General features: G+C 37.1%; 3 protein-coding genes and 1 pseudogene across 3 annotated transcripts; 1 reads left to right on the top strand and 3 right to left on the bottom strand.

Annotated features, from left to right (window-relative positions):
- Positions 1 to 926: 926 nt before the first annotated feature.
- Positions 927 to 2,864, bottom strand: LOC110612334 (protein OVEREXPRESSOR OF CATIONIC PEROXIDASE 3). Its single transcript, XM_021753091.2, has 4 exons — positions 2,601 to 2,864; positions 2,015 to 2,404; positions 1,556 to 1,867; positions 927 to 1,396 (listed from the first exon to the last, which is right to left on the bottom strand). Exons 1-4 carry the CDS (start codon positions 2,808 to 2,810, stop codon positions 1,247 to 1,249), a joined length of 1,062 nt encoding a protein of 353 aa, XP_021608783.1. The 5' UTR covers positions 2,811 to 2,864; the 3' UTR covers positions 927 to 1,246.
- A 3,278-nt stretch (positions 2,865 to 6,142) lies between these two features.
- LOC110610378 lies at positions 6,143 to 9,063 on the top strand. The gene is made up of 3 exons (XM_021750281.2): positions 6,143 to 6,348; positions 7,218 to 7,449; positions 8,635 to 9,063. Exons 1-3 carry the CDS (start codon positions 6,224 to 6,226, stop codon positions 8,929 to 8,931), a joined length of 654 nt encoding a protein of 217 aa, XP_021605973.1. The 5' UTR covers positions 6,143 to 6,223; the 3' UTR covers positions 8,932 to 9,063.
- Positions 9,064 to 9,827: 764 nt separating this feature from the next.
- Positions 9,828 to 11,457, bottom strand: LOC110610377 (annotated as a pseudogene).
- Positions 11,458 to 13,207: 1,750 nt separating this feature from the next.
- On the bottom strand, positions 13,208 to 14,070 carry LOC110612439 (zinc finger Ran-binding domain-containing protein 2). The gene is made up of 2 exons (XM_021753228.2): positions 13,657 to 14,070; positions 13,208 to 13,559 (listed from the first exon to the last, which is right to left on the bottom strand). The coding sequence occupies exons 1-2, from the start codon at positions 13,998 to 14,000 to the stop codon at positions 13,466 to 13,468; spliced, it is 438 nt and encodes a 145-aa protein (XP_021608920.1). The 5' UTR covers positions 14,001 to 14,070; the 3' UTR covers positions 13,208 to 13,465.
- Between the last annotated feature and the right edge of the window lie 6,247 nt (positions 14,071 to 20,317).

Below are 20,317 nucleotides of genomic sequence, written 5' to 3' on the forward strand. Positions count from 1 at the left end.
CTTCTCATCCCACACTGGTCCTGATGAACCTTGCCTCCTATACACTTTAGCCCTTTGCAAAGTTGCCATGCCCTTCGATCTCCTTATTGTGTGTTGGCCTGAAAGATTGTAGTTCAAGAATATATAGGACGGGCTGAAAGAAAAACGGTGGAAATTGCTAAGGAAATAGATTATGGGATGGAATATTAGGAAAGTAACCTTCTGTTTTAACTTCTTTTTTTTTTTTGTCTTGTTCTGATGGCTTTTCTTTAAGAGAGATTCCCAGCAGTTTTCATAGCAATTATCTCATCTATGTCGAGCAAATGTGGAAACAATACAATATCGACAGACTTTTTCTTGTTGAAATACTTTCAACACCAGCATAAGGGGCTAGTAACGGTCAAAAACACTGCTTTAAAACGTAGAATGCACGACTATGCTATCAAGGCCAAAAATTAGCATCACTATGGATTTTTCTTTTATAAAACTTAAGTTAGCTAGCTACATTCCAGAGTTTCTTCCCATTTATGGATTGTAGTGAGCTTAGATATTCTTCCAAGCTTGTTATCATAAAAAATAACCACATGCAGATTGGTGGAATGGCAAGTTGTCAACTTCCAAGCCAAACCCAAAGGCATATTGAATCTTTGTGTTTCAGGATATAATGAGTTCAGGTTTGCATCTTTACTTGTTAAGAGGCTTCTTTGCCAGACTCGTTATTTAAGGGACTTCCATTGGCTTGCTTTTCCTGAGGAACATGCACGCAATTTGTAACTCGTAAAACTCTGGGCGTCAATTCTAAATGCTAACAGTGGAGGAATACAAACACGCACACAGGTACCTTGTAATTCTCAATTCAAGAAGTTTGTCTAGTACTACTAATGGTTAGATACAAGCTTGATGTGTCTACTATATGCTCATTCTTTTCAACTCAAACAAACTTATAATTCAGACTCACCTTAATCTTTTAATGCATTGCTGAAGCTAAAGTACAAAATCAAAAACCAAAAAGAAACAGTTCATAGAGTTCTACTCATCATGGTTATGTAAATAACATACTGCCCCTAGTTGCTATATTATACTCAATAAAAATTTCAAAGGTAAGAAGAGAGTCGGGTTGTCGGGGCCAATCCAAGGTTGTAGCAAAATTCAATGGTGAGAAATGAGACTGCTTTAAAAATCTTATGGCCTTTCATAACTTATTTTCTGATGTGTTAAAATTCCCTCAGGTGCCATCATCAGCTACAGTACACATATACAGATCATTTCAACTGGAAGAGGCAACTTCAAGAACAGACCTTTGATATGGGACGCGGTGGTCTGGAATCCCATCTTCATTGCGTTTATCTTCAAACCATTTCACCACTCTTTTGCGAGGCAGATTTGTCACTTGCACAATGCTGCTAATCATTGCGTTCTGCATTATTTGTATATGTAAAAAATCATATGAGGAATTCAACTTCCAACACATACATTATAATTCATTTCATTGATACTATTATTGCAAAAAAAAAACAAAAAACAAAAAAAAAAAAAAACAAAAACAGTCACATTGAGGACACAAATCTTTACTTACAGTAGGTCTTTTAGTTCTTCTGTATACTCTTTCAAGGGTTGCAACATGGACTTTCTTAAGTCTCTTCTGAGCAGACCATCTGTGCCTCAAAACATGAACGGGTACTCCTTTCTCACTCTTAGATTTCACCTCATCCACAGTCACTGATTCTGCAGCAATGATCTCAATTGGTTTACTTTCTGGTAATGAAGATGTTGGTGCCGGTTCATCAGGTAAAGCAGCACTCATCATAACAAGATTTGGAGGGGGATCACGGAGCAACTCAAGAACAATGGCCCTATCAAGACAAAGTTCAGCAGCAAGGCTTTTGATCTGAAAAATAAGAGAAATTCCACTTAGAAGCCATAAAATTAAGCAGCCGGAATCGAATTCCGTTAAATATTCACCCTCATCACTGAATTTCTAAGTTCTTAAACTCAAATTGCTAGCAAACACACAAATGTAGAGAAAAATACCCACACTAGTTTTACGGCGTCCATTTTTTAAAGCACGAGCCAACCTTCGAAGTTGCCAATTCTTAAGCTTTAGTGGACCTTCCTCCTGTTCATCATCGTTATCTTCTTCTTCTTCTTCTTCTTCTTCTTCTTCTATAGGATTGCCATCTTCAACATCATCTCCAGCTGAGCCAAGTATTTCAACATCGTCATCATCATCGTCACCAACTCCTAATGCCTCCTCCAATGCACGTTGAAGTTTATCAAAATCTGCTTCACTTATCTCATCATCATCATCATCAATGGATGATCCATCATTTTTAAGGTCTTCTTCCAGCATGCTGAAGAGTGCCTCAAAGGCATCTTCATCTATATCATCTTCCTCCTGCTTTACATCCTCCAGAGACGATTTTTTCTACAAGAACAGAGAAAGGGGAATTAAACGATAATCCTGCTTTAATCTAAATATAATTTCTCGGAATTTGAACAATCAATACCAAAAAATTCAGAACTTTGTAAGCAATTACAAGTGAAAATTGCAAATAATGAAGCAGTATAAACTAGAAAGCATAGGTAAAACTCCAAATTAGGTTATAGCAGTTCCAACTTACCTTCTTTTTCTTTGACGAAGAAGAAGAGATAGCAGAGTTCTGGTGTCGACGGCGGGAGAAAGCGACGATAGAGGCAGCAGAAGGGTGGCGTGGCATAACGAGACTGGATGGCCTGGGAGGTCCCGAAAAGAGCCGCTCAATGTTTGGAAACGGCCGACTCTTCGGGGCAGTGAAAATCTTCACAGACGATGAAGCTAACGCCATTTTCATTTGCTCTCCCTCACAGCCAAACTGGAAAATATCTCTCGAAGAGGTTATCTAGGAGTCACGTCCTCCATCTAAACGCACCGTTTTCGTCCTAAAGCTGTTCTTGAGAAGAGATTTTAGTGATGACGAACGCAAATCCAAAAAGAAAAAGAAAAGACCAACCAGACAATTTAAAAATTAAATTAATGAACTTTGAATAAATTATTAAATTAATAATTATTAGAAATACATAAATATTTTAATTAAATATAAATATAGTTGATAACTATTTTAGATACTTCATTTTTAGTTATAATTTGTAAATTTTACTTTAAATTTAGGAAAAAAAACATTTTTATTTTCTCTCTTAAACTAAAAATATGATTAATATTATAACAACTCAATTTATTTTCTCTCATAGGACTGTTTGACTTATGCCTAATCCATGTAAATAATTAAATTATAAAAAATTCTACTAAATATTTAGTATATACGTTGATTTGTATATCAAATTAATTTTATTAAATGAAATTATAATTAAATTATAAAAATAATAAAATAATTTTTTCAAACTACTTTTTTTAACAGTTACTAAAATGGTTTTTTTTTTAAAAAAATACTTTTCTAATTTCTAAATTATCAAACAAGTTCTTAATACGGCATTTTCTTGATTTTTCCGTTTTTCCGCTTAACATTGTATATTTTAAATTTAGTTTATTAGTAGGTTTTTTTTAAGAAAAAATTAAATCAAGAACTTCTACTTTAATTGCATCAATAATCCTCTAGAATTTTTTACACAAAACCACCAATAACTCTCACCTCCTCACACCTAATCTCTTGAATATTTTGCCTGAAGCAAAGTAATTGCAGACCCCGCAACCGCTCTAACCGAAGAATGTTTTTGCTCCCACACTACTTGATTTCGGTACTTCCAAATACTCCAACAAATCACAGCAATCAATCCCCATCTCTCTTGACCTACATGTTCAATAAATAAAAAAAAAGCAAGCCAATATTTAACATTCTCGGGTTATTACCAGCTGTCTACCCCTAACCTGAATAATGCCATACATTTCTAGCAAAATCGCAATAACACAATATATGTAAAGTTGATTCACTAGCTTGATTGCAGAGAGGACAATTATCTTCCTCCACTATATGCCTCTGCTTCAATTTGAATTTCATGGGAATGCAATCAGTGGCTGCTTTCCACAAAAATAAGCATCTTCAACATTACTCTGATCTTTCAAATGTCCTGACATAAATCAGAATCCCCCTCCATTACTGGTAACTGGCCATTTGATCTCAGGATTCTATAACCACTTTTAACAGTATATAAACCACTCTTCTCATCCAGCCAAGTCCAACCATTACATACACTAGGCATACTCAAAGGGATAGATAAGATCAAAGAAATATCTCTTTCATTAAAAATAGCCCTCACCTTATATTCATCCCAAGTTTTGGAGTCACCATGGAAAAGATTTGTCGCACATAAATTTGAATACTCAGCTCTTCTATCAGTGCTGATTTTACCATCAATAGGACACGGCAGCCAAGGGAAATTCCGACATTAATTTCTTTCCTATCACCCACACGGGCTCGACACCCTTTCAACAACACCACTTTCGATTGCTAAACACTCCATATCATACTTGATTCCCTCCCAAATTCGAGTTAAGAAAGTTTCCCCCTTCAAAATAAGTTGCTTTAATAACTTGAGTCATCAAACACGAATCATTTGTCATTAATCTCCACCCTTGCTCCGCTAGTAAAGCAAGATTAAAATCATGCAAGTCTCTAAAACCAATACCACCCTCACTCTTCCTCTAACACAAATGCTCCCATTTCTTCCATTTTATTTTACCCCACCAGAAAATGTTCATAATTCTGTGCAACTTAGTACAAATCTGTTGTGGAAGCAAGTACAAGCTCATAGCATAAGTGGGTAATGCTTGAGCTACCATTTTGAGCAAAATTTCTTTTCTTGCCTTTGCAAGGCTACGACACTTTCACCCTCTAATCCTGGCCTTTAACCAATCCTTCAAATAAGCAAAAACTTCACATTTTTCCTCCCCACAAGCATGACATTTCAAGATATTTGGTCATATCATTCTCTTCCACTGTACCCAACTCATCACAAATAACACGCTTGTCATTTTGCGATACATTTTTACTGAATCGGATTGATGACTTAGAAAAATTAACTGACCTAAAGCTCCATGATACACTTCTAACAACCGCTTAATAATCAAACACTCCTCCTTCTTAACTTAAAAAAATAAATAAGAGTTGTCTACAAAAAATAAGTGCGAAATCGTGGGAGCTGACCTTGCCAACCGACACCCATATATCAGCCCCTCAGACTCATATTTACTAATCAATGCAGAAAACCCTTCAACTCCAATAATAAACAGTTTGGGAGAGATTGGATCTCCCTACCTTAGACCTCTTCCAGGCACAATAGGATCAATTATATCCTCTCCAAACGGAATAAAGTACTGGGCAGTAACAAAACACATCAGTATTTTTGCTACCCACCCATCACAAAACCCAATTGATTTCATGACTGCAGTTAAATAGTCCCACTCAATTTTATCGTAAGCTTTTGCAAGAACTATATTGTCTGTTATTAGTCTCCCTGTCATGAACGCACTCTGCATTTTCGCAATAATGTGAGGAAGAACTAACTTCAATCTATTGGCGAATATCTTCGAGACAATTTTATAAATTACGTTACAGAGGGCTATAGGCCGCATATCAAAATAGACTATGGATTATCCTTTTTTGAAATAAAGACTGAATTTGTGTCATTAAGTCCAGCTGGAATCACTCCCTTCTCAATCCACTCCATACAAACCTTAGAAACATCTGCTCCCACTGTGCTCCAAAACTTAAAAAAAAAACTCAGATTAAAACCATTTGGACCCGTGAATTTATCTTGATGCGTAGAATCAATAGCTTACCGTACATCATCAGTCGTGAATTCCTCCATTAGCCATCTATTATCTTCATCAGAAACCTTCTTCTCAATTGCAACAGTAACTTCACTATAATCAATAACTTGATGCGTGAATAAGTAAAATATTTACATAAAAATGATTTAGATAATAAAAATTATTTATTATGTTTTTATTGAAAATTAAAAATTTTATAAAAATTTAATTTATTTTTATTAAAATTCAGGTTAGTAATTTATTTTTTTATAAATTTTTTATTTTAAAAACTTATATATAATTTTAGAAGAATTAATTTAAATTTTATTCTATCATACAAATTAGAAGGATTAAATTATAATTTTGCTATAATATCAATATTACACTATAATGTTTTAGAATAATAATTAAGTGGTACTTGAGCACCAGATCTAAACAAACAGTCTCTCTTTCCTCGGTCTTTGCGTTGCTCGTACTGCCTCTCTCCTCAATTTCTCTATAATGGCAATATCAACTGCTCCACCGCCTACAAGAGCAGCAACGTCTGGGGGATGGGTGAGCAAGCTACCTTCGATTGCATCTCGAATCTATTTCTTTTTAATCATTTTCCAGGTCCCTCTTTTCAGGTACTTTCTTAATTTTCTTTTTCATTTACTCGCTTTTTCTTCTTTAAGATCTTGTTTATCTTCCTTACTTAATCCCCTTTGTTTTTAATTTTTATTTTTCTACTTGTTTTCTTCATCGTTGGTCTCATGGTTCACTTATGGAAATTCATGCCACTGTGTGAGACTAAGATCTTCTTTGCCTGACCTTCCCTTTTCTAGATTATAATCTTGGGTTTTGTTTATTTTGACTTGGGAACTTTTGAATTTCTTGCAATTGTTCTTTGTAACTGTATACTGTGTTTTAAGCTTTAATAAATGCTGAAGTCCGTGCTGGTGCATGATTCTTGGAGTTATTGGAGGCTTTGTTCGAGTTCTAGCGAAGATTCATTCATCTTCTCATCCTTGAATTCTTAGTTTGCTTGTTTTGCTGTGTAAAAAATTGGGCAAGACCAAATTAATTAAGGATTATTAGTAATCAAGCCAATGAACAATCGTTGACCAATACGGGATTGTTCTATGGAAGATTAATGTCTCTTGCAACAAGAATATCAATGGACTAAAGTGAAATTCTTTAGCATGGGGGAAAACCCTAAATGGAGTAGTGAAACTGTAAACTGATGCTTGGAATTATAAGCCTGAATATTATTAATCTTGCAAGTAATTCTGCAATTTTATTGTTTCATTCCACATATTGGCTCTTTCCGTAGTTATCTCCATCTGTGGCTTCACCATCCATTATTTTTGCATTTCAGATTGTTATAATGGAATTCAACTGTCGAACATCTTTAATTATCTAGGGCTATTTGATTTGTAGATATACAGTGCGTGAAGGAAATTTTGAATCCAAACTCTAATTCATTTATTAACCATTTTTACCTACTGTTTTACAGGGTTCCATGTAGATCTGGCATGTGTTCAACACCAATTCATGTCACGTCTTCCCAGTTGGTTGCAAGTGACATTTTTCCTGTTCCTGTAGTGAAAGCTCTTCTCTACCCTGGAGCTATTGTGAATGGTCTTATCAAGAACACGACTGTTCCAAGGTGGGACAATGTGTTAGATATCTATAACTTGACCAGTGTGAAAGAAGCACCTGCAGTTGTTGATCTTCAGCGTTTAGAGGTTTTTCTTTTTCAACTTCTCATCAACCTGAGCTATATAAATTTATATACTGCGGTGCGGTGCTGATTGCCCACCACCATTTTTTTTTGTTTGTGGGGGGGGGGGGGGGGTGTGTCAGCTGGCAGGGACTTGGAGAATGCATGCATCTGTTTTTACCTGATCTATTAGTGTGTTCTGTTTTTAAATCAATCATGAATCACGCACATAAAGCAGGACAGAAATTTCATAAGCATTCTTTCCTGCTATTCTTTGGCATTTTGTTGATGAATAAACTTTATTGCTTGACGGCATGCTTACATGCACATATGTTTCCTCAAACCCTTTGAATCTTGCTTTTTCCTCCATAATTTTGATTTGTATCTCTGCATTGTGATTCCTTTGTAGCTTGTGAGGATGATGAAAAACTTGTTTACATGTAATCATATATTTCTTGTTTGATTAATATGTTTAGAGAGTTTATTAAGGCTCCATACATCATTTTCTTCGGGTATGTAACGCTATAATTTTTAAACTTAGTGCACAAACTCTCAAATTATAGTAACACAACACATTGCAAAAGTTTTTTCTTTAGCTTTTGGCAAAGTTGAAGTTTTAAACTCCCAGATTTTGTTCACTGAAGTCTAAAAGAAATGAGAGGGTGACTTTGGTGCATGGTAAAGTTACTCCACTTGTAACTTGAGATCACTGGTTGAAGCCACAGAAGCAGCCTTCTCTGGGAAGTATAATTGCTTCATGCACTAGGTCACCCTTTAAGTCTCAAAGAAATGCCAAGTTCCCTCCAAGGCTTGGGGCAGAGTAAACGGAAAACACTGGGAATTTCAAATAGATTGGTCGTGTTTGGGATTAAGGGCAAATGCCTTTTCTAACTTAATAAATTTGGTGGTGAATTTGTATGATAACTGCAACCAAATTTTTAAAGTGGAACTTCTATTTCCATAAGCAACTGCTTACCTGTAATCATGTTTTTTCTTTTCATTTGATTTTATCTTTTTAGCTCTTCTTGCAGTTGGTTTTATGGAAATGCCATTATATTTTGATTATTATCTGGTAGTACTTATTTTAGCTTGACCCATGTGGTCTCTTGATTTGCCTGTGAGAATCAGTGCGATATGCTTACCTTGTCAGCTTCCTATTTTCATTTCATCTCTCAGCTTTTCATATCAATCTTGCTGGTTGTCATTCCAGGTTCTTGCAGGAAGCTATTTTTCTGTAGCAGGAGCATTCGTGGGCATAATAAAACCTGGAAGGATGAGCATGTTCGGGACACTTTTGGTAATTTGGGGACTTGTCAAGGAAGGGATCCTAGGAAAGCCAACAAATACAGATCCTGCCAAAGCTATCTATGTCTGCCCAACAATGTTCCTTGCCTTGCTCTGTGCCTTCTCATCTGTAAAGTATGATGTGAAGAAGGTTGTAAGAAGCGCTCCTGCGCGGCCCGTTGCCAAGCCTCTAAAGAGCTCTTCCAAATCTAAGCTGAAATGAGTTGGATGCGTTGGTTCAAAGCGAATTTTTTTTTTCGTAATCCCATGAGCTGGACATTGTTGATGAGTTGAAACTGCCAAAACAATTTTGAACTCAATATTAGAAGTTCACAAATACCTTTGATTAGGGAAAGATGCTTGTGTCTATTTCCTTAATATTGGATGACGATCTGAGATCCAGAAAAAATGGGGTATACAAAGTGTTTTCTAAAACTTAAAAAATAAAAATTCTTTTGTTGGGAGGGTGTCTCTCTTTTTTTATCCCACCTTTCCCTTGGCGTGTCACGATCTTTCTGCCGCAGGATTATACTTGCTGTCGTATGGGTTCGTACGTACGGATAATGTGGCGATCCTCTCTGTGTTAGCTGGCCATTTAATTTCCTCCGGCGCGTGAGTGGACAGGGTTGTGAAGTGACCAGGCCTATTGTCCTTTCTTTTCATGATAGGGTTGGAGAGAAGTGGAGAGATCCGGTCTCAGGACCCATTGGGCTGGGTCGGTCTGACTGGGGTCTGGATGGATCCTAGTTTTAAGGCTGAGCGGGCTGGTTCTGCTTCATTCAAGAGACCGGAGGGCTTCCAAGTGATGGACTGTTAAGTGATGGACTGTCGTTATGGGCCTGGCCCCAGACCGAGATGGTCGGTCTGACTGGGGTCTGGATGGATCCTAGTCTTAAGGCTGAGCGGGCTGGTTCTGCTTCATTCAAGAGACCGGAGAGCTTCCAAGTGATGGACTGTCAAGTGATGGACTGTCGTTATGGGCCTGGCCCCAGACCGAGATGGAGAAATCCAGCGGTCATCATTGGATATTGTATCCTTCTAAAATCATTTCAGTTGCTGTTTGATATGTTGATTAGAGAGCAAAATTGCAACGATTGAAAAAGAAGACAAGTAGCATGAAATGAATATATTACAATAGCCACCAAATTAAAACAAGCTCTAAGATGGAGGAAAAAAAAATGCCAGACGTGTCAATTGCCCTTGGCAGTCGTAGAACCCCCACTTGACTTTATAGCATAAACTACTTGAATCACAGTAAGCACAAGAAGAACTATGGCTTGCATGACACAAATGGCTGCCCATGGATCACCAAAGTAATCTCTCCTCAACTGTAACCTCCATTTTTTCCAACTCGAATCGCAGGATGAATTTAGCTCTTCGATCAAGCCAGAAAAGTAGAAGTGATCAGCAGAAAAATAAGCATCTTTAAGAAGGCTCTTAAAGAAAGAGGGCATATCGTTTTCCCCCAGCAAATTCTCAGCAATTCTACGATTGACAAGTATATTTTCATCCTTCTTGGTGTTCACCAGTCGACTCATAGTTATGATATAGTCATTGACGTAGGGTGTAGAACAATGGCATAGCTCAAAAGCCAGGAGATTCTTTAAAAGAATCTCTGTATCACCTGCAACCAGTCTCAACTTGGAATTTTCAAAACCCCATCTTTGAATTTTATGTCAAATAAATTTCTGCCGGATCTCAACTTAATCAAGATACCAGCAGATTGGAGATCCTCTAAACTTGGCGTGATTAGATTTTCAGGTTTCTCTTTGGCTTGCAACTCTGGAGGCTGAAGGTGAGATCTCAGGAAGTCTACCAAATGAGAAATTTCAGAGGATTGGTTATTTTTCTCAACGCTGTGTGGCATTTCCTCCAAGTCCCATAATTTTTTCAAGAACTCGTTGGTAAGCCTGGTGAAGGAAATTGTTTGATCATGACCAGAAAGGTTAAAAACATCCTCAAGAATGAAGAAAGGAAGCTGGTTTTCAAGTAACCATATATCAAGGCTTATATCCCTTATAATCTGTGGTTTATTAAACATATGGTCACCTTCATCATCTTGCCTTTCATTAACAAGAAACCTCCAAAAAACCTCAATGATGAATGCAGCATCCACTAAAATCATCTCTGTAAAATCATCACTGCTTAGTTCTATGGATTCTACATAAGAATTGCGCAATCTTTCTTCTTTTTCTTTTATAAGTTTAATGTAATCCAGCAAGCTTACCTTTGTCCTCTGAAGAAAATCTTGAAGATACCTTCTTTTGTGCTCTTCCATGGCTTTTAATGCTTCTTTGCCATGGTGCAGCGGCCCAATTGAAACCATTGCAGGCTTGTAAACCCTTTCATTACAATCACGTAGTCGCTTTGGAAATCTGCAGATACAATACTTTGACTTTGAGGATTGAGCAGGCAAGTTGTTCAACTCCCCCATCATTGAAGTCTCCAGCTTTTTTATATTGATCAATGTATCACTGCTGTTTTCTATTCGCTGGGTTGCTGCTTCAATGATATCCATCCTTCAAAAATCTGCAGAGATTCAATATTTCACTTGATGAAATAAGGATATTTTTCATCTAAACAATCAGAACCAAATGTAGATTCAGATAAATTGGCATACCTTGGGAATAAAGCCAATAAATGCGAATCTCTGCTTCCTCCAACCCCTGGAAATGACTCCCTCAAGCTATCTCTGCTTCTCTACTGCTTTTAATTATTCTTAGCTTTTATGACAAGATTGAGTCTTCCTTATAAGATTTATATATATATATATATTTAATAAAAAAATATAGAATTACATTGTGTTAAGGATTAAAGAGAAAACAATCGCCATGCAAACTCCTCTTGGCAAGAGAATGAGCTGCAGAATTATCCATACTATTGTAATGCTAAAGCCTGTCCCAAAGTATCTACAATAGTTCTTTGTTTCTTTTTTTTTTTGTTTTTTGAATACATTCTTTGTTTCTTTTTATATATACTTTCTGATATGATTCTATCTTACCAGCAAGGAATTCAAATGATTTTTTTTAAAGTTAATGCATTATTTCAATTTAAATATATTATCTTTATTAGGGTGCCGATCAGCAAAAACTTTTAAAATAGTGTTTAAGTTGTTGAATTTAGTCAAAATACTATTTAAAGTAATTAAACTTTTAAAATATTATCAAACAATTTCTGATTAACAAGAAGATGAATACTTTTAGTAGCTATTTTAAATAAAGCAAAGTTCATTAGATATAGCTTTGTTAAACACCAACAATCTGTTAGGTTTATGACTAAAAAACACTCTTTACTAAATAATCCTTTATAAGTTGGAGTAGTATTTTCTAGATATAAGATAGGGAGATTTACAATTTAATCTATGTCATTATTAGCAAGTCAATCCCTATATTTTTGAAAATTTATTAAAATGTTATTATTTTTTCTCTCCGTCAACAAAATAGTTGTTTCGTCTATTTCTGCAGTTAAAAATATAGCAAAAAACCAAATTACCCCATTCTCCTCCTCCTCTTCCTCCTCCTCTTCCTCCTCCTCCTCCTTTCTTATCGATTCTTCCTCTTTTTCTTCTTCTTTTTTGGTTCTTTTTTTTTTCTTCTCTTTCTTTGATTCTTCTTTGATTTTTCTTTTTATTCTTCTGTTTTAAGGAGGAGGAGATTCTTTTTTTTTTCTTCGTCATTGTCATCATCATCATTTTCTTCTCCTTCTTCATTTTCTTCTTCTCCTTCTTTTTCTTCTTCTTTATCATCATCTTCTTCTTTTTTTTCTTCTTTTTTGAGAAGAAGAAATAGATATGATTTCGTTGGCGGAAAAAATCGATAATAACGTTAATAACGTTACGAAACGATAGGAACGTTTTAATATATATGAAAAAAATAAGAATATTTTAATAAATTTTAAAAAATGTAGAGACTGACTTGTTAATAATAGTAATATCTAAGGACTAAATAAGGGGTTTTATTTAAAGGCAAAATTGAATTTTAAAAATTTTCTCAATCATTTGTTATCTATTTTTAACGGAAAAGAAGACTGAAGCACTATTTCGTTAACAGAAAAAAATAAAAATATTTTAATAAATTTTTAAAAATATAAAGACTGACTTATTAATAATGGCAATACAAAAAAATTAAATAGTAAATCTCCTTATAATATATCTCTCATTGTATTATTACTAATTTGATTGGGACTCTAATTATATTAGAACTGAAGTATTATGAGATTATTTGGTTTTTTTCCATTGCAGTCTTATGAAAAAAGATAAAGCTTTCGGCTTAAGCTAACCTTTTTTATTTTTCCCTTCGAAGGGGCATAGAATTTAAGTTCAAAGAAATGGTCGAGCAGCTAATATCCATATAGTTGTGGTACATAAAGAGTTAAATAGTATGAAATAAACTCATTTTAATATTTAATATATTAAATTATTTTTAAAAAAAATTAAAATAAATAAATTAATATATTTACTATCAGTGGTTTTATTATGTAATATCGATTCCGATAATTTATTTATTATTATTACTTACGGTGATTGTCACAATATATATATAACTTAATTATACAATTCATAAATGCTGAATGATCTGCAGCTCTCCTTGATCCTTCTTCTCAGCAGAAGAAAACAAAATCTTAAGTCTCTTTCGCATGCAGAACAGCAGCATAGCTGGGTTTGGACTCTGGATCTGCTGGCCTTAAAAACATAAACACTGCGGATTAATGTCAACATCTATAAATATATTTACCCATAGATGGAAATTAATCTATTGTTAACGCGAAGCCTTGCTTGATGATAAATCCCTAGGTGCATTGCACCTATAGCATTCAGTCCTGCTTGCAAAGTTGTGCTCATTACAGCCAGCCCTGTGAAATTCAAATATATGACCATATTCATCAAAAGCTCTCAAGTTTTCTAACTTTGAATCTCTGAAAACCAAAGGATTAAAAAAAATTAATGAACCTGCTGCAAATCCAGTCTCCAGATTTCCAGCCTGAGCGACTAATATTGCTGCCACCGACTCCAAACTCGAAACCTCTCATCCGTGACATGTCGCTGGCAGATCCACCAGAAGAGTCGTTCTTGGAGGCACCACACTTGAAGCAGCTTAAACGGCTGGCATAGTTATGAGCTCCACAGGTGCAATACCAGTCACCAGCCCTGACATCAGGGCCTGGAACTACAAAACTTCCACAATGGTCACCACTCTCCACAGGCTTTGGCTCCCTGCAACGTTGGCACGAGTCTCTTCTTTGGAAGTTGAGATGCTGGCATGACCTGCAATTCCAGTCCCCTGGTCTGCTCATCTTCCTCTCACTCTTAGGTTTTGGCTTAAGTTGGTTTCTTTATATATATACTTGGGGAGCCCTTTATGTGTCGATTGAGGGTTCAGCGGAAAATATCAAAATAACTTATTTTTTATTATTTAATTTTTTAATTTAAAAAATAAAATATATTAATGAATTGATACACAGAAGTCTTAATGAAATACTCAAAGCTGAAATTTTGATAACATTTAGTATGGCCTTTGGGTGCGTTGAGCGTTAAATAATGGGAAATTTTGAAAATAAGATTCTAAAGAGAAAAGATATTGATAAAGCTCCACCTCTCCTTGTGGAGGGTGGCAAGAGTGCATGGGCATGTTCTCAGATATATTACATTATTCTTAAATTAAACCCATATAAGCTTAAATCTTTTAATTGTGTGACTACCCAATTAGGAATATAAGTTGAAATCAAATAATATTATAATACTTAAATTTAATTAAAAATTATTTGAAGATAAAGTAAAATAGACTCCGCGTATGGAGAGTGTTTGAGATATAAATGAAAATAGTTGATTGTTGTAGTAAATTGTGATCGAATCCTAATCAGAGCATATTCATTTTGTAATAATTGCAGGGTGCTATATCTTAAAAAGTTAATCTTACACGTAAAATTGCACCCGATTCTATTCTCTTTTAGTAATTGAATGCCAACTCCCAATGTTCTTTGTCTAAGCCTGCACTCTCCAAAAAAAAAAAAAAAAAAAAAAAAAAAAAAAAAAAACAACATAGAGATGATTTATCGTGTCATGTTTATTAACCTTTTGTTTGCTATAATTTATTTTTGCAAAATCATGTCCTAGGGTGATATTAAAATCCTAGGTTCATATGGTCGAATCTAGAGTGTTCGGCTCATAAATATTATAGAGAGCAAGCACATTAGAAAAAATCATGTCCATTAGAATAGGATGTAGAGTCCTATTTTGATGAATGTATGATGATGTGTAATGCCATGACTGCATGCATGTGCATTGTTGATATATTATGTATGATGAGGGTTCATGTCTATCCACATGAACCATATAATGATAATGTCTATGTGTTAAATGTTGCTTTTCAGAAGACAAGGCTCACGTCGATCTGCACGGTTGACCGGAGTTTCATTTGAAAATAAGGATATGGATGCTCTTCCCCTACTACTCCGTGAAGAGCACGGTCCAGTAGGACTAATAGAGGTGAAACGTCAAGGGACCTTATAACATCTTTTGATGTAAATAGAAGAAGAATATATTTGGGAAGGATGTCTGCAGATGTCAAGGAAACAGTAGGAGATGATCAGAGGAGAGATAGAAGTCTGGGTATGAGAAGGAGGCGCTCAGGCCTCAGGATCTGCCTATCCACCACAGTATGAACCTTACCCACAGGGACCCAAGTATCCGATGGGAGACACATCAGATTACTTTAGCTACCACCTGTACCCCTCATGTATGCCCTATTATTCCTACTACCCACCATATCCACCCTACCCTATGTTTTCACCTTCACCCTTTTTTCAGAATCTAGCAAACCCTAACTCAGGGAGTGTTGCACCACCTCCTTCTCCTCCAACAGAACCAGTAATTCCTAAAACTCAACCACCCAAACCTAACCCATTAGCAGGGAGTAAGGTTAAAATGATGGATTATCTGAAGTTAGATGCTCCAAAGTATAAAGAGGGTGATGACCCGTTTGAATACATCAAAGCAGTGAAAATGATAGCTGATGAGTTAGAGGCCGGTGACAGTAGAGCCATTCAAATGGCGGGGTTCACTCTAAAGTGCAAGAAGGCAAATGAGTGGTTCAAAAATTATGTGGACCCGAAACTGAATGGCTTATCTTGGCAACAATTTGCAAATGAGTTTGTAGGGTGGGCCTTTTCAGACAGTTCAAGGGAGTTGAAGGTAATAGAGTTTGAACAGTTATGGCAGACTTAAGAAATGAGTGTTGATGAGTACACAGATAAATTTCTAGAGTTGCTTAAGTTTGTGGGTCAGGTTTATGACATTGACCAGAAGAAGGCTAGGAGGTATACCATGAGACTCTATTCTAGGTATTCTTCCCTAATCTTAGCAGCAGAGAGAGAGTTTCTACAATATAATGGATACAGTCAGAAAAATAGAGGCTAGTGCCATCATACAGGGAATAGTAAAACAATAGGTGGCACAGCCCTTGGATTCCAAAACCTCGAGTACAGAAAGATTTGATCTCTTCTCTTAGTGCAGCTGCCACGGAAAGTAAAAAGTGGAGTAGATCCACTAAAAAGACAAAGAAGAACAAGTTCTGGAGCAAGTTGAAGTTTAGTCTGGGAATGGGTAGTGGTTCAAGCTCTAGTTCAAATAGCTCTAGATCTGTGAGGTGTGGTAAGCCGCACAAAGGGGTTTATCGGTTTGGGACTATAGCTTCTTACAGATGTGGTCAAGAGGGACACATGGCACGTGAGTGTCCTAATGTAGCTAGGATGACACAGTCCCAACAGACAGCTTCTAGTAGCATGCTCAGCCAGCAGCTTTAGCCACATCGCAGGGCAGAGGGCGAGGTAGTGGGAGAGGGACAACCTCTTCTTCAGTAGGTTCCCAAGGGAAAGGTCCTTTAGCCCCAACATGGATCTTCACCATGACACAACAGGAGGCCAACACATCAAACACAGTGGTGTCAGGTAAACTCACTATTAGGTGTTCTGATGTGTATGCTCTTATGGACCCTGGTGCTTCTCATTCTTTTGTTTCTCTAAGAGCCGTAGACAGTTTGGGTTTGATAGCTTCTAGGCTAGAGTGTCCTCTTTGAGTCAGTGGGCTCAAGTGTAATCCATCTGTGGCGGAGTCAGTCTGCTGATTCAGTCCAGTTATAGTTGAGGATAAGTGCCTATCAGCCGACCTTGTGGTTTTAGACTTGACTGATTTTGACGTCATTTAGGGATGGATTGGCTCTCTACTCATGGTGCTACCTTGAACTGCAGAGACAAGGTAGTTAGGTTCAGAGAACAAGATGGATCGGAGGTCATCTTTCGAGGAGACAAGACAGGTATGCCTAGAGGTTTGATATCTACCTTGCAGGCTCATAGGTTGCTCAGGAGGGGTTGTCAAGGGTTTTTCTTGCTCATGTTAGAAAGTTTGATAATCAGGTTAGGAAACCAGCTTCAGTGCCCGTGGTTAGAGAATTTCTCAACATTTTTCCAGACGAGCTACCAGGTTTACCACCTACTAGGGAAATAGAGTGAAATTGAAGTAATGCCAGGAACCAGACCCATCTCCATTCCTCCCTACAGGATGGCACCTGCCGAGCTGAAAAAATTAAAAGAACAATTGCAAGAATTGTTAGATAAGGGTTTCATCCGACCTAGTATCTCACCTTGGGGTGCTCCGGTATTCATGAAAAAGAAGGATGGATCCCTAAGACTTTGTATTGACTACAAGCAGTTGAATAAAGTCATTACCAAGAATAAGTACTCGTTACCCAGGATTGATGATCTGTTTGACCAGCTAGCAGGAGCCGGTTATTTCTTTAAGATAGATTTGAGATCCGGGTACCATCAGTTGAGAGTCAGAGAAGAAGACGTGCCTAAGACAGCTTTCAGGACCAGATATGGGCATTATGAGTTCCTATTGATATTGTTCGGGCTGACCAATACCCCTGCAACATTTATGGATCTCATGAACAGAGTTTTCAAACAGTTTTTGGATCACTTTATTATTGTTTTCATTGATAATATCTTGGTGTATTCTAGAAACGCAGAGGAGCATGCCCATCATCTGAGGAGAGTGTTGCAGACCTTAAGAGAACATAGTTTATATGCCAAGTTCTCTAAATGTGAGTTGTAGTTGAGGAGTATCTCTTTCTTGAGGCATATAGTGTTAGAAAAGAGAATCGAGGTGGACCCTAAGAAAGTAGAAGCTGTAGCTAACTGGTCCAGACCCACTACAGTGATAGAAATCAAAAACTTATTGGGTTTGGCAGGTTACTATAGGAGATTCATTCAAGATTTCTCGAAATAGCTGCTCCTATGACCAGGTTGACCAAGAAGAATCAGAAGTTTGTCTGGTCAGATCAGTGTGAGGAAAGTTTCGAAGAGCTAAAGATAATACTGACATCACCACCAGTGTTAGCTCTGCTTACAAGTAATGAGGATTTCACAGTATTTTGTAATGCATTCCGGGTGGGACTAAGTTGTGTGTTGATGCAAAATGAGAGAGTAATTGCTTATGCTTCTAGACAGTTGAACTAGCACGAGTTAAATTATCCTACACACGATCTAGAGATGGCAGCCGTAATCTTTGCACTCAAGATGTGGAGGTATTGCCTGTATGGGATAAAATGTGAGATCTTTACAGATCATAAGAGTTTGCAATACATCTTGAGTCAAAAAGAGTTAAACTTGAGGCAGGGGAGATGGGTTGAACTGCTTAGCGATTGTGATTGCAAAATCCAGTATCATCCGGGTAAAGCAAATGTGGTGGCAGATGCTCTTAGTCGGAAATAACTTGGCAGTTTATCCCACATCTCAGTAGAGAGAAGACTAGTGATGAAAGAATTTTACAGGCTTGTTAACGAAGGCTTGCAGTTAGAGTTATCTGGTACAGGTGTATTGGTAGCTCAGATGAAGGTGACACCCGTGTTTCTGAAACAAGTAGCACAGAAACAGCATGAGGACCCCGAGTTTGTAAAAATAGCAAGAGCTGTTCAAAAAGGTAAGAATGGTGAGTTTAGGTTTGACAATAGAGGGATTCTCCATTACGGGAACAGATTGTGTGTACTAGATGACATAAGCTTGAAAGGAAACATTATAAAAGAGGCTCATAATGCCAGATACAGTGTTCACCCTGGAGCCACCAAAATGTATTAGGATCTAAAGAAAGTGTATTGGTGGCCATCTATGAAGAGGAAAGTGGCTCAGTTTGTGTTCGCTTATGAGGTATGTCAGAGGGTGAAGTTAGAACATTAGAAGCCAGCTGGAATGCTCAACCCACTACCGATTCCAAAGTGGAAATGGGAACACGTGGCGATAGATTTTGTGGTGGGGTTACCAGCATAGTCCAATAGACATGACTCTATATGGGTAATAGTGGACAGATTGACCAAATCTGCTCACTTTATTCTGTCAGGAGCGGTTACTCTGTAGACAAGTTAGTGCAGATCTACAAGGAAGAAATCATCAGGTTGCATGGAGCTCCAGTTTCTATAGTGTCAGATAAAGGACTCCAGTTTACCTCCAGGTTTTGGTAGAGTCTGCAAAATGCTATGAGCACGAGGCTGGACTGTAGCACTGCCTTCCATCCACAGACTAATGGTCAGTCGGAGAGGACCATACAAACTATAGAAGACATGCTAAGGATATGTGTGCTAGACTTTGGTGGTTCTTGGAGGCAACATCTACTATTGGCAGAGTTTGCCTATGATAACAGTTACCATGCTAGCATTAGGATGGCTCCTTATGAAGCTTTATATGGGAAGAAGTGCAGGTCACCTGTCTGCTGGGAAGAAGTAGGAGCAAGGGCTTTAGCAGAGTCAGAATTAGTAGAGATCACTAGCAGGTTAGTGCCTATTATTAGAGAGAGAATTAGAATAGCTGTGAATAGACAGAAGAGCTATGCAGACATCAGCAGAAAGCAAGTTGTTTTCTAGGAGGGAGATATGGTATTGCTTAAGGTGTCTCATATGAAGGGAGTGCTTCATTTTGGAAAGAAGGGTAAACTAGCTGCAAGGTACATCGGACCCTTCGAAATCCTGCAAAAGATTGGGAATGTATCTTACAAGTTAGATCTACCTGCTTCTATGGAGAGGATCCATCCAGTTTTCTATGTTTCTATGTTATGAAAATTCGTATCAGATCCGAGTAAGGTTCTTAGTGAACCTGATATGGAGATCTTAGAAGATCTCACCTATGTTGAGCAGCCAGTACGGATTATAGATATCCATATCAGAAAGCTGAGAAATAAGGAAATCGCGATGGTGAAAGTTTTATGGAATCACCACAACATAGAAGAGTGCACCTGTGAGACCCGAGAGTCGATACTTAAGCAGTACCCCCCCCACCTCTTTTAAAGTAAGTTGTTAAATGTTTTCATGTGTTTTCTTGATGTATATGTTTTGCTTGTTTGCTTTGTTGAACATTCGAGGACGAATGTTCTTAAGGGGGAAAGAATATAATACCCGACTAAACTTCGGCATCGGAATTTCCACTTTTTGATGGAATCTCAAAGCTGGAATCTTTAGAAGGGTAAAATAAGGTTTTCAAAAAATGGATTTAAGATTCGACCTGTAATACCCGGCTAGACTCCGGTATCGGAATTCCTACCGTCCGGTGGAATTTGGGTGTCGGATACC

The sequence above is a fragment of the Manihot esculenta genome, chromosome 3, assembly GCF_001659605.2.
Source record: "Manihot esculenta cultivar AM560-2 chromosome 3, M.esculenta_v8, whole genome shotgun sequence".
Lineage (NCBI taxonomy): Eukaryota > Viridiplantae > Streptophyta > Magnoliopsida > Malpighiales > Euphorbiaceae > Manihot > Manihot esculenta.

Excerpts from the sequence above, each read along its gene's own strand:
- LOC110612334 (XM_021753091.2), bottom strand. The coding sequence starts at position 2,810 with ATGAAAATGGCGTTAGCTTCATCGTCTGTGAAGATTTTCACTGCCCCG. Across the intron at positions 2,405-2,600 it reads CTTCGTCAAAGAAAAAGAAG|AAAAAATCGTCTCTGGAGGA; the intron begins GTAAGTTGGAAC and ends CTGTTCTTGTAG. Across the intron at positions 1,397-1,555 it reads GAAGAACTAAAAGACCTACT|AACGCAATGATTAGCAGCAT; the intron begins GTAAGTAAAGAT and ends CAAATAATGCAG.
- LOC110610378 (XM_021750281.2), top strand. The coding sequence starts at position 6,224 with ATGGCAATATCAACTGCTCCACCGCCTACAAGAGCAGCAACGTCTGGG. Across the intron at positions 6,349-7,217 it reads TTCCAGGTCCCTCTTTTCAG|GGTTCCATGTAGATCTGGCA; the intron begins GTACTTTCTTAA and ends ACTGTTTTACAG. Across the intron at positions 7,450-8,634 it reads TTGATCTTCAGCGTTTAGAG|GTTCTTGCAGGAAGCTATTT; the intron begins GTTTTTCTTTTT and ends TTGTCATTCCAG.
- LOC110612439 (XM_021753228.2), bottom strand. The coding sequence starts at position 14,000 with ATGAGCAGACCAGGGGACTGGAATTGCAGGTCATGCCAGCATCTCAAC. Across the intron at positions 13,560-13,656 it reads GGAGACTGGATTTGCAGCAG|GGCTGGCTGTAATGAGCACA; the intron begins GTTCATTAATTT and ends TGAATTTCACAG.